This window comes from Crocodylus porosus, unplaced genomic scaffold (assembly GCF_001723895.1).
Source record: "Crocodylus porosus isolate Cpor-Errol unplaced genomic scaffold, CroPor_comp1, whole genome shotgun sequence".
Taxonomy (NCBI): Eukaryota; Metazoa; Chordata; order Crocodylia; family Crocodylidae; genus Crocodylus; species Crocodylus porosus.
The window spans coordinates 76426459-76439104 of record NW_017728947.1 but is presented as its reverse complement, the minus strand read 5'-3'; the positions used below and the strand labels follow the sequence as shown (position 1 = coordinate 76439104).

At 42.5% G+C, this 12646-nt stretch overlaps 1 protein-coding gene across 6 annotated transcripts in view; it reads right to left on the bottom strand.

Moving 5' to 3' along the window:
• Window positions 1-907: 907 nt before the first annotated feature.
• GPATCH2L (G-patch domain containing 2 like) overlaps window positions 908-12646 on the bottom strand; it is a 41580-nt gene continuing 29841 nt past the window's right edge. For 5 of the 6 annotated variants that reach the window (XM_019551899.1, XM_019551896.1, XM_019551900.1 and 2 more), the window contains one exon: window positions 908-5014. In XM_019551899.1, coding sequence (XP_019407444.1) covers window positions 4842-5014 — 173 coding nt within the window. In that variant the 3' untranslated portion in view covers window positions 908-4841. The remainder of the gene's footprint in view (window positions 5015-12646) is intronic. The other variant, XM_019551901.1, reaches the window with a different exon arrangement.

The following is a 12646-nucleotide window of genomic DNA, read 5'->3' as shown; positions in this document are numbered from 1 at the left end:
GCTCACTTTTTTATCTCTACTTCCTTCACTGGGGGAAAGGGCTTGAATACTGAGGCACCCAAACACATCTGTAGCTGCCATTGTGGCCATTTCCTTTTCATCACATGCCTGATGAGCAGCTGTGTTAGTGATGTCCAGGGAACAAGAGCACAAACCTCTATTACTGGAAGGATAAAGAGTAACATGCAAGCATCACTGTTATGGAGTGATGCATTTCCGCATGCTGCAAACATTCCATCATACAGTAAAACCAGCCCAAATGGCCCTGGTTTCTGCCACTCATTTCCATCCCTTGTTCACTCTTCATTACACATCTTCACTTAAATGATAAATATTTAAATCATAAGCTTTCTTTTTATCTGCATTTGTACAGCACCTAGCAAAAATGGGCCTTGATCCTTACTAAGGCCTTTAAGAGCTATTGGGAAGTTTAGAGATTATAGATCTATTAAACTGGTAGATTAAGGGAGAACAGACAGTTATGTTGCTGAATTTCATTTTATACAACAGTCACACAACAACTTTATTCAAAAACAAAACAAAACAACAACAAAAATATTCCCACCAAATTGGCAATGACCCCATGCACTGCCCCATGGACTTACAATAGACAAGGCCAAAAAAGATGATAAAAGGCAACATGGTGAGCTGGGCAAGAAGTTCAATGCAAAGCCACATGCATGACTGCAATGTCCAGCCTTATTTAATGTCTTCATTAATGTTTTGGAAATGGGAAGAGATAACCCACGAGATATGAAATGGGAGTTCAGGTACAAAGGAAAGAGAGAAAGAAATATCAACTAGAAGTTAAAAACGTGGGAAGAAAATTAAAATCTACTTGGAAAAATAACACAGAGGATCTAGATCCATTTTCATATACACTGGGTGAAGGCCAGTCAGTAATGTTATTCCCACTGTACAACCCATTCCCCACCCCTCAATCAATCTTTTGAATCCTCTGAGGCTGTTAATCCTAGTAGTAATTACTAGGAATGGAAATTGTATGTTTTTGTTTTAATATACAGTCTTTTTCTAGTTTAAACTGTAAACTCTACTAGATAGAAGATGTCAGCCCATTGTATTTCGTCCAGAACCAAGCATATTGGTAGCACTCAACAAGGGACACGTATTTGCAGGACAATTAAGAACAGAACGAGATCATGAGTGATCTTCATAAAAGCTACCAAAGATTGGAAAAATGGCCATTTGTTTGATTACTAGTGCCTTGGATGAAATCTAATCAGTAACCTAACAAATAAACATCATATGCACCACTACTAAGCCTCTGAACTAGATGATGCCTTTTATGAATACACATTCCTGAAATAAACTGTTTCTAAGCATGTTCCTGTTTTTAGGAACCAAAGAAAAGTAGGACTGGAAGGCACCTTAAAAGGTTATCTAGTCCAGCCCTCCATGCACACAACAGGATTCATCCATCTCAGCCAGGAACATGTCCGTATAGCCTGCACATAAGAGAATTCCAGAGAGAATACATCTCCATCTAGGTAATCCACTCCAGTGTTTAGCTACCCTCATAGTGAGAAACTTCTTCCTAATATCCAACCTAAATCTCCCTTGCTGCAATTTAAATATATTACTCCTTTTGCTGTCCCCTGAAGAAATTAATCGTCCATTATGTCCATCTCCTTTTTACACAGCTCTTTTTGTATTTGAAGACCGTCATCAAGTCTTTCCTCAGTTTTATCTTTTCTAGACTAAATAATCCAGATTCGTCCATTCTTTCCCCAGTGAGCTTTTAGACAGATCAGCCACCCTGGGTTACTCTAAAGGTGTTCATCACTATGATGAAGGCCCAAGAAGATAGCCAAATAGTACCAAATCACTGATCTCACTTTACTTCAGGAGGCAGCCGTGGACACACTTTCAGCTTGTTCTAAAAAGTATGCATGCACACATTCATGGAAACAAACCTTTAAAAAATTATGTAGGAACCATGACTGATATATGGTACCATGTGACAACTCCACAGCTATTCCAATGCACCTGCAACCTGTCACTGCATTACTAGCAGAGAGGCAGCCGTGTATCTTATCTGTCAGATTTCCAATGATCACACCTGCCTCACACTTCAATATAAAGCCCCTAGCTCTGCTCCCCTTTGTATTATGCAAACAGTTTCTTATGGCCCTTTCTACTATAATAATGGCTTCCATAACTAAGAATAAAGTTAGAAGCCTATTTTGCTCCCAAACAATAAAAGGCTTTATTATTAATGAAGAGTTATCATCAATTCCTGGAGTTTACTGGAGATACCTTTTTGATACAGGTAGTAGGAAGGTAGATGGTAGAGAAGCCAGATAGAGGGGGAAACTCTTCCGGAGTTACTGGTCACAAACAAGGAGGAATTGGTTGAGAATGTTGAGGCAGAATGTAACTTGGATGCCAGTGAACATGAAATGATCCTAAAAGGGGGAAGGAAGGAGAACAGCAGAAGAAAGACCCTGGACTTCAATAAAGCAGACTTCAACAAACTCAGGGAACTGGTGGGCAGGATCCCCTGGGAGGCAAGTCTGAGGGGAAAGAGTCTAGGAGAACTGGCTGAACTTTAAGGACTGAAGCTGCAGTACAGAAAAATTTAGGTTGGAGATTTCAAGGACCTTTGACTAGGAGGACGTTCAGGCACCAGAACAGGATACTTAAAGGTCCCTTCTAGCCCTATTTTCCTAGGATCTTATAAATTTGTTAAGAATCATAAATAAGGCTGGTACTGATGCAAAATGAAGCTATGTAAAAACCCTAACTTAAAACATGAGTATTTCTCTCCCCACAAAGCCCTTCAGTTCTCTCATAGATAATCCAAACTAATCTTTCACCTCTGTACTCCTTTAGCAGGGGAAAAAGGCTTTCCCTGTCCTAATTCATTTGCAATATGCATCAGGAAAAGCTATGACATTTTGAGAAAGATTTTTACATGGACAAAACTGACAGCTTGCTTGGACTGCAAAATACAAATCCAATTTGGGCCTCCCCCCAAGAATAACCAGGCATCTATGGAGCAAATCTAGACAATGCCTCTGTAATAGAATTGATTTTGTCAGTGATTTAGATTGTTATTTGACTCTATAATTTATTTTTGTGTTATGTAAAACATGGAGATTTATGTGGTTTTAGGGTTGGCCATTTAAAATTGTAACCCCCCTCCCCCCAAATTAAAAGCGATTAAAACATTGTCTTATAGGTTCACAATCAAACCTACCCCTCAGTGAACTGATTTATAGGATACTGAGAGCAGAGTACTGCAAAGCAAGTGAAACATGCAAATCCATAATCTACACATACAAGTGCTCCCTGTACCCTTACATTTAAAGCTTATTTACATACTTAAATAGAGAGTCCTGTCTGAAGCTTCACCCACCCAACAAGTAGAAGGGTGCACCCTGACAAGTGCCACCAATGTGAAAATGTTCAAGAGCCTACAGAACTACTTGGGCTGTCAAGTGAGCCTGTAATAGGCCCTTTGTATATGCTATATAGGCATATTATCAAATAAAGCAAAGTGAAGCTGCAGACAGGTCATTCAAGAGATGCAGAAACAAGCAGAGCGTGCTCAGAGATATAGGAAATGAGAAAGAGGGAAAAATCCCCCATCTACACTGGAAGATAGAGGGCAGTTAGGGATAAAGGGAAAGAGATGTGGGAGAAGAGGATCCCTCCTATAAATACTGCAAAGTGAAATACTATCAGAGATAGAGGGAACCCTCCTATATATATTGCAGAATGGACTACAGTCAAGTACAGACAGAGAGACCCTCCCAATACGCACTGCAAAACAGTACTTTCTGAAGAAAGCAGGAAGAATGAGACACAAGAAATGGTCCAGTCTCTACAGAGAGAGTGTTTTGAACTCAACCAATACTTTAAATGGCTTTCAGTAAGTACAATGGCACCTGGACTTTGACTTCAAGTGTCCTGGGGGATGCTTGCAGCAGCTTCTGAAAATGAGCATCCACTAAAGGTAGACTAGCATTTCCTCTGTCACTTCCCATGGATGCATTTCTTACAGGACATTTTAGAGCCACTTGATCCCGCTCATAACACTAGTCTGTTCATTTATGTCTAATGAGTTCTGCCAATCTCTTGTCCAGCAGGAGATATGGGGAAGAATATACAATACTGAGGCAAGACTAAGGACACTCCACACATGGGAGAGTAACAGCTCTGAAAAGCCATGCTGCTTGTAAGCCAAGAGGACTTCTGAATGGATAACCACACATCTGCTTCATTAGAGCCATCCTAACTCAAGTCCATTAGCAAGAGGCTTCTGGACATTTTATTAATCCAGAATTCAAGCTGCACATTTCAAACCTGGTTTGCATTCTCTGTCTCCCTCCTCTTCCCCTCTGACCATGGATCCTTGCTGGCCTTTATTTCTGTCCTTGCCGGAGACAGTTTTACCTCCCCAGACCTGAAGTGGGATTCTCTTGAAAAATGCTGAATACAGCAACAAATAATATGCCCCCAGGAGTAACCAGCTGCACAAGAAAGTTCAACATCTGTGAAACCAAAAGGTTCTGTACATACCCCAGCAGATGTTAATAGATGCTGGATGGGAGATGAGTGCGTAATAAATACTCACAGCAATAGCAGGAACATTTTAAAAAGCTGCCACAGTCCCAACATCAACAGTTACTTTTTACACTGATTCACAAACGTGTTTTGGGGATGTGGGGCACGCAGCTCAGTCTGAATGACAATGCGTATCACGCACCAACACTGAAGACATGGTTATTGCCAAACAAGATGTTTGGACGTTGACATATGTCAAAGTCCAACATTTCAGAGTTCCAACAGGCTCTTATGAGGAGAGATGCCTCCATCTAACTGTATCCAGGGCTCTTCTCTTGCGGTGTTTTAAAAAAGTTAGCAGAGGCCATGGCAGTGGTTCTCTCAGCTGCCTGGGTCCTACCCGTCCAGTCAGAACTCTGGGACCTCTGGGACTGTGTTGCTGGCAGGGCTGAATCCGCTGCATCCATGTGGACAGGTAAAGTTGCTGGAACACAAAATAGAAAGAAAAGCAGAATGGGGAGGAAGATGAATAAAGGGCAGAAGAAAGAGTTAGAACCAGTAACTTCACATCAGCCTACACAAATCAAAGTTTTCTGTAGAACAGTCTAGCAACAATCAGATCCTCAACTTGAGCATATAAAGGACCTTCAAGTTTGGCTCCCACCTTGATTATGGTACATTCTATATCCATAATCTGGCTTCCATTAGCCATCTTGCCTTTGTCCCAAAGTCAGTAGTACCATCCTTACTGAAACCTTAAGTACTCAGTTGCATGTCTGGCCAGATCTAGATTAACCTTAATATCTATCCTATCCTGATTTCACGGTGGCCCCATTTCTTTCCTCATTGTTATTTATATTAGAGGTGCACCGATACATTGCTCTATATTATACTGGCAACAACAAAAGGAAAATTGACCGTATTGGCAACCGGCTTTTTTTGGCTGATGTGGCCAATAATGCCACATGCACACACACAGGCAGAGCACGTACAGGGCCACGAGTACAGCCCCAGCAGCTTGGAGAGCAGCATCTGGCCCATGAGTCTGTGTGTGTGGTGGGGGGGGGAGAGGCATGGGGGGCACAGACTGAGGCCCCTGCACAGAGAAATGGAGTGGGAGTGGGGCTGGGGCACGTGTTGCCCAGCTGAGGCAGGGTGCGGAACGGAGCTGGTGGCTCGTCCAAGGTGCACTACCACCTGCCCACCCAGCCTGAGTCCAGCCACCAGGAAGAGGCCAGAGCAGCCCTGGCCCTCAGTGTGCAGCTCACCCTCACCCTGTGCACAGATCCAGGGGGCACTTTCCCCACATGCCTCCCCGGGGGTGAACGCAGCAGAAGCCACCCCCTCCCCCCCAAAGCCCCCGAATGAGCCACTGCTCCATCCTGCACCCCACCTCGGCAGCACCTACCACACACAGCACCTACTCCCTCCCTCACCGTGGGGATACTGATCTGCCCCCTCATGCCGCTTCCCACCCCACACAGATTTACCACCCCGATGCTGTTCTCCGTGCTGCTTATCAGACTGGTATCAGCAGATATGGCTGGTCAATAATTGGCCATCAGTATCAGTCCAAAATTTTTTTATCCATGAACCCCTAATTTTTATAGCCAAAGACCCTTTTGCATATGTTTTAATACAGTGATTCTCAAACAGTGTGCTGATGTGTAAACCTGAATCACAAGATAATCCCAGAGATTTCAAATAGGAGTCCATACCGTTAGAAACATTCTGACCTCTTATGGTCTGAGCTCTCTGAAACAGAAGAATTACTCTATTATTTTTCTGTAGTCAAAAAAAAATATCAATTGAAAACTAAGAGCTAACATTTTCTGAGGGGGGTCTTGAGTCTATCAAGGTTGAGAACTACTGTTTTAATATCATCTGCAACACCTAGTTCAACTTCACGTTTTGCAGTTCCCACTGTATTTCATTTCTTGACCTCCAAGTCTCAGTTTTCTTTTTGCAGATCAGTCCTTTTTTCCATTTCTTGCATGTTCTCTGCTTATTCCTAATATCCTTTGTGAGGTGGTTATTCATTCAATTTGGTCTGAAGCCCTTTCCTACAGCTTTTCCCCCTTGCTTGAGATACAAGGTACCTGACAGTATTCACAGAGGTGTAACTAGGAATTTTGGTGCCCTTGAGCAGAGGTGGAGATCCCAGAGAGTGGGGCTGCTGAGTGCCAGTCTTCTAGAATACAGGGGATAGGGCAACATGGGCACTCCTAAATCAGTGCCCAGGGCTGACGAACAGTTTGCCTATCCTTAGTCACACTGAGGAGTCTCAGCACCTACAATTCCAGACCTCCTTTAGCAGTTGCAGACCATAGTCCAGTTCACAAACTAGTTCCCTTTGTTTTATTGTTTTCCCATTTGAACTCAAAAACCTTAGTTGCAGACCTCTTTTGGTTTATCTTTCCATTTAATTTTTCTCAAATCAGTTCATGGCCCACTCAATCCAAAACTGCACAAATTCCTGGCTAAGAACTTCTATGACAAAGCATCTGCTCTGAAGATTTTAAAACAATATAACAGGTTTCATAACTTGAATTAGAGCAGACAATGTTGATAGAAGGTGAAAATAGGCTTCCTGCACAACAAAATAATGCATTTTGATACAAGTGCAACTCTAATGATGTAAAGAGTAGAATGGGGTCATCACATGAACTCTATGAGGAGAGAAAGGCAAAGCAGTGAAGCCTATAAAGAAAACTGTGGAGACGGTATGAATGCAACAGAAGCCTCCACACAGACCTACTAGGGAAGATTAAGTACTAGAAAAAATTACAGAAGCAAGGCATGTCAGTGTGGTGGAGGCAAAGTCTTTTATTAGACCAACTAAATAGTTGGGGGGAAAAAAAGCTACAACCTTTATCCCAGAAGCAAGGCATGAAAGATCAAGTTGTAATTCATTCTCCCTCTTATTTACCAGCCACTACTGAGAGCTTGGACAGGCTGGAATGCATGACAAAGGGCAAGGACTTGATCCATCAGTCCAACAATCAGCGTAATTTCTGGACTGGACTGCAGTTAGCAACCTAAAAGTGAAACAGTCTATATTCTTGGTCTTTGGAATCAGCCAGTCCCCATTAACAGAACTTTATAGGATTTTTTTTTTTTAAGAAGAACATCTCCAATGATTAATTTAGTTGCTTTCTGCTTCTGTGTTTTGTACAGCACTAAGCAGTTAGAAATTGCATAAAATCCTGACAACAAAAAAGAATTATGTGCATCTTTTTGCTGCCAGTTTCATCTGCTCTGTAGCAATATGCTAAATAATGGGGCCATGGCATAACCTTAAATAGAGACCTGATTATTATGAAGTTTAAGGCTGATATCAAAGGGCCAGATCCTAAACTCAGAAAAGCAGCTTTGCTTGAAGCTCTGAAAAATTTTCCACATCTAAACAAGATGGTAGATTAACTCCAGCAAGACAGCACTAGAACAGCTTGTTATGGGATCTAGATAGCTAGTTCCAACATAGCCCAATTCATCTGATGCCTGACTAGTGCCATGAAATATCCGGGTTAAAAGTCCAATTGTAATATTGGCCATATTAAAGTCACTGCTAAGTGAAGGCCTTGTTGGTAGCTAAATAAAAAAAGTGGGGGGAGCAGGGGGTGGAGACAGGAGGACCAAATAGGTTTCTCGCCACTAGATATTGTCAATTTATGGCATACAGGAATCAAACTAGCAAGAAAAAGTATTAGGCCAGAGAAAATTTACCCCACCACTGCTCACACTGGACCTACTGCAAAGCTGCCAGTCCCAATCTGACATTTTTCAGAGACCCAAATTAGTTCTATGAGATCTATTTATGCAGGTTCTTATCCCAGTACCCATGGCTGTAGTACATGAATAGGACTCCAAAATACTCTAAACCAGGGGTGTCAAAGATACAGCCTGTGGACTAGGTGTGGTCCCTGGAGCTCTGTTGACCAGACCATGGTGCTGCTTGCATGCAGCGTGCCCCAGACTAGCCTGCATGTCTCATGTAGCACATACCAGCCCCAGCCCTGGGTGCTGCAGTGCATGAGACTGATCTGTACACAGCACTCGGCATTCCACTGGCCCTGCACACTGAGTCTAACATGTAGGGCCAAGCTAAGAGCCTGATCCAGCCTGTGGACCAGCCCCATGCCACTCATCAAGCCCACAGGGTTTAATGAGTTTGATATCCCTGATGTAAGCATTGCCACACATGCAGGCAACTGGATCAAATGAAATTTAAACTGGATTCAAAGCTGACTACAACCAACTGTAACTTTATAGCTACCTATATTGATAACATATATGGCAAAACAGAAGATAGGGAGAATGATATTCAACAAATCAGTGTCTGTTCTTCAGGGGGGGTTACACGAATAAGTGTAGTTAAAACTTGATCCAGCATGCATCAGACCAAGCTATACTGGACCATTTGCAATATCCATGCAGATATCCTGCATGTCAACATCACTCCTTGCCCATGGCTACCTGATCTAGCTACAATATGTGGTTTAATTAGGTAATAACCCTGCAGTTCAGCCTCCAGCTGCTGCTGTGCCATCCAGCTGGAAAGCACTAGTTTTGAATCCCAACCTCCCTGAGCACTTACACAAGGAGGAGTGTGCAGCACTATCTGAAGCTAGTAACCACTTCCAGAGATACAGGCATTGCCCGATTCTTCTCCATCCACCTTCCTACTGTTCTCAAGAGATGGGGCAATTCATCAGAATAATCTTATCTAGCAACATCTATTTTAACAGCAGGAGTAAGTCCAGGTAGTCTCAAGTAGCAGTGTCGTTACAGAAGGGCTAGTGCTCTGATGAAAAGCTATAGATTTGGTGTTCCCCTTAGCTTATTAGGTACATCTAAATAAGCTTGAGCACATGGCCCTCTCTTATAAAAACAAACTGCATGAGAACCCTGTTAATTACTGAGCTGAAGAGGCATGGGAAGAGCAAGCTTGAGTGACCAAATAAATGGAGCCCAAGGTCTCTCCTTTCATTTCTGCCATGGGAAGAGAGCAAGCATGTGCATTTCACGCACACTTTATTAACACCATGAATCCAGTCAAACCCAACTCAAAACTTTCTGCAGATGGGGGAGGATTGGGGGGGGGCACGCATGACAGGGGAAGATTTGTAGCTGCATGTTTAAGAAAGAAGCTAAATTCATCACAATGACAGGGGAGAGTGTTGGCAGAGATTTGAGCTATTTATTCTTTTAGGAAAATCCTATAAAGAATGACACAAGGAAGCCTCTATCTGCAGTCTTGTTCATCACGCTGGTGAGGAGTCCGATAACAGATGTATGCAGTAGCGTGATTTAGTGCTGGGAGCTGGCCCCGATGTGTATTAATACAGCGGCAAAGCGGAACGAGCCCCTCTTCATCACTCATCTCTATAAAAGAGGTGGAATCCGAGATGGCCCGATGTTAGGCAGAGCAAGCCCATTTGTTCTGCTGACTGATGGAGCCAGCTCGGGCTGTGTCCTTCACCTCCATGGGGCACTCAGGTTGCAAAAAAAGAAGATTGCTGAAGCATGACCTGGTCAACAAGTGAGACAACAGCAGTTGGACTCAGCCAAGAAGCTATTTTAAGGAGAAGAAATCTAGCACTGTGTTCATGCCTGTTCCCTTCCCTCAGGTGCATTCTCATTCACCCCCGTGAATCATCTTTCATACAAGGAATAGGATTCTTCCAATAAAAGAAATATCTGCAGTGAGAGAAAATGAAGTTACCAAGCTAACTCAGGGACTGGGAAACCCAAGTTACTAAATAAATGTCATTAACTAGTGACTGTGAGAAGGAAGAAGTCTGCACCAACATGCTGTTGCCTTACAAATAGAAGGCTACATTTAATTAATTCTGCATATATTTTAAAACTAGTCCTGGGCATTTCATTAAAGCACCTGATAGCAGTCTGCAGTCATACCGTCTCTGAGAGAGATTACATCAGATTTCATAAGCGCCAACAGGGATGTATACCTAGTATACGAACCGTAGGTCTCTAGTGAAAAACAGGTACTAGAGGAAGCAGTTTCAGTTATCTAGTAAAGAAAGCTCTTTCCTGGAAAGTAATACTGAACCAAATCTCCCTACCACTTGGTACCAGTGGATAGACTACATTTAAATAGGATGCAAGATAGATATTTATTGTTTTTGGTCATTAAATATGTTGTGGCACTTTCCTTGTAAGTTATTACATTAATAGAAGTATCCTGTGCAGATTCCAACAATTACATTTTGTTTTCCTCAGTTATACTAGATACACTATTCTTCTCCCTTCCTGACTTAACTGCCAGTGTTGTGTGCTGTTTTCCAGCTGTCAGACTCCACTCTAGACACAGATGCATTTCATTTTTTGGGAGAAGTTATACCTATATAGTTTGTATAAGCAGTCAAGTACAATTTGTGAAGTGCTTGGCATTTAAAGCCATAGAAATAGATCAGCAGATCAGCAATGCACCACAAAAGCTGCATACCAAACAAGAAAAAGGCTGAAAGAAATAAGGGATGCAAAAGGGAAGACCATCATAAGACAGAATTTTGACAAAGAGAACCCTATAGCACCCCTTCCTTAGCTATACAGATCTATTTTTATTAAAACTCTCACAACAGAATTCAAATCATCTTTGTGTAATCTACAAAGCCAGCAATGGGCATCCTAAATCCACAATAGCCAAGCATTAATGTTGGCAAATAAAGACCCTACCAAACTGAGGGTAAGAAGAGAGTGGGGGGCAGATAAAGAAGCAGAGATCTAGCTGAATGGTACAGATGCATAACATATTCTGGCCTGGGCAGGTTACCTGACTTTTTTCCAGCTCCATTATTCTTATTCATCCTCCAACATTCAGAAAAGGTGGCAGTCTAATTCTATCCATCTGCTCTAGTTTCTATGGTCTTCCCTACCATTTCCTACACCTCAGTCTTTTCTCTCTCTCCAAATCACTCCTGGCCAAACTTTCTTGCTATTTGTTCATAATGATAATTTGCTCATAAGCCAGAATGAAAATATGGGCCACATGGTAACTGCTTGAAGAAATAAAGAATTTTGGGGAGACAGGTGGGCTGGCACTCAGCTCAAGCAGTTGTCTCCCCACCCTCTTAAAAGCTTTTCTGATCCTTAGACTCACACCTGTATCAGAGCAACTGCTCATAAGACCTTGAAAAACAAAAGTCACTTCAAATATTATCAATCTAGAAAGAAACCAGCACTCTTGGCATTACATTCTTGAATCAACATAGAGAACAGAGTCCATTTTTATTTGTAGTGGCAAGTATTGCCAAGTGGAGTTGGACCCTCAGTGTCCATCCAGGAAATGGCATTACATTTAGTAAGGGTTCTGTTCTTGTGGAAGCTCTCAAAGACAAGAGCAAAACACCAGGCCACACCAGACATTAAGAGGCATAACCTTATCAGTTACAAAAGAGCATGGCTTCATGTGAGAACAATGGAAAAAATGGCATAGAATATTGCAGTACGTGACCTAGCAATACAAACAATCTGTGATCATTCACTGGGCAGGTCTTTTACCTGCTGTGCAAATGTGCAATGCCACTAACTCATAATACACTTGTCTCATCTCTGGCATGTTTCATTTAACTATAAACCAACAATGCTATTGAAAATACTGAGCTATCTTCAGACAGTGCTCCCTTACCTCCAACCCTGCTGTCCTCAGTTAGGAACTCTCACCTTAGCTCAACACCAAGATATTTACCTAATGATTTTAGATGTCTAACCTGAAATACCTGGAAAAGGAATGATCTTCAAAAGGACAAATAGTCTAGTTGTGTTGAAAATCAGGACCCTCAAATGCAGGGTGTAAACTAGGGCTGTGCAAAGCTATGGTAGCTGATTCAATTCGGAGGAGATTCAGCCCGATTCTCCCGATTCCAAATCAAATAGGGAGACCCATTGAAAAGACCTAATTAAATTGGAAGCCTATGAATTGATGCAGAGATTTGGGTGGTCCCGCTTGCCGCTGCAGGGAGCTGGACCCAGGCTCCGTGCCAGTAAGAAGGGGGCGGGGGGGGCTGCAGGAGAAAGGAGGGGACCATGGGGGAGACCCCTGCCCAGCCCCTGTCCTTACTGGCTCTCGTCTCCCCTACCCAAAGCACCCTCC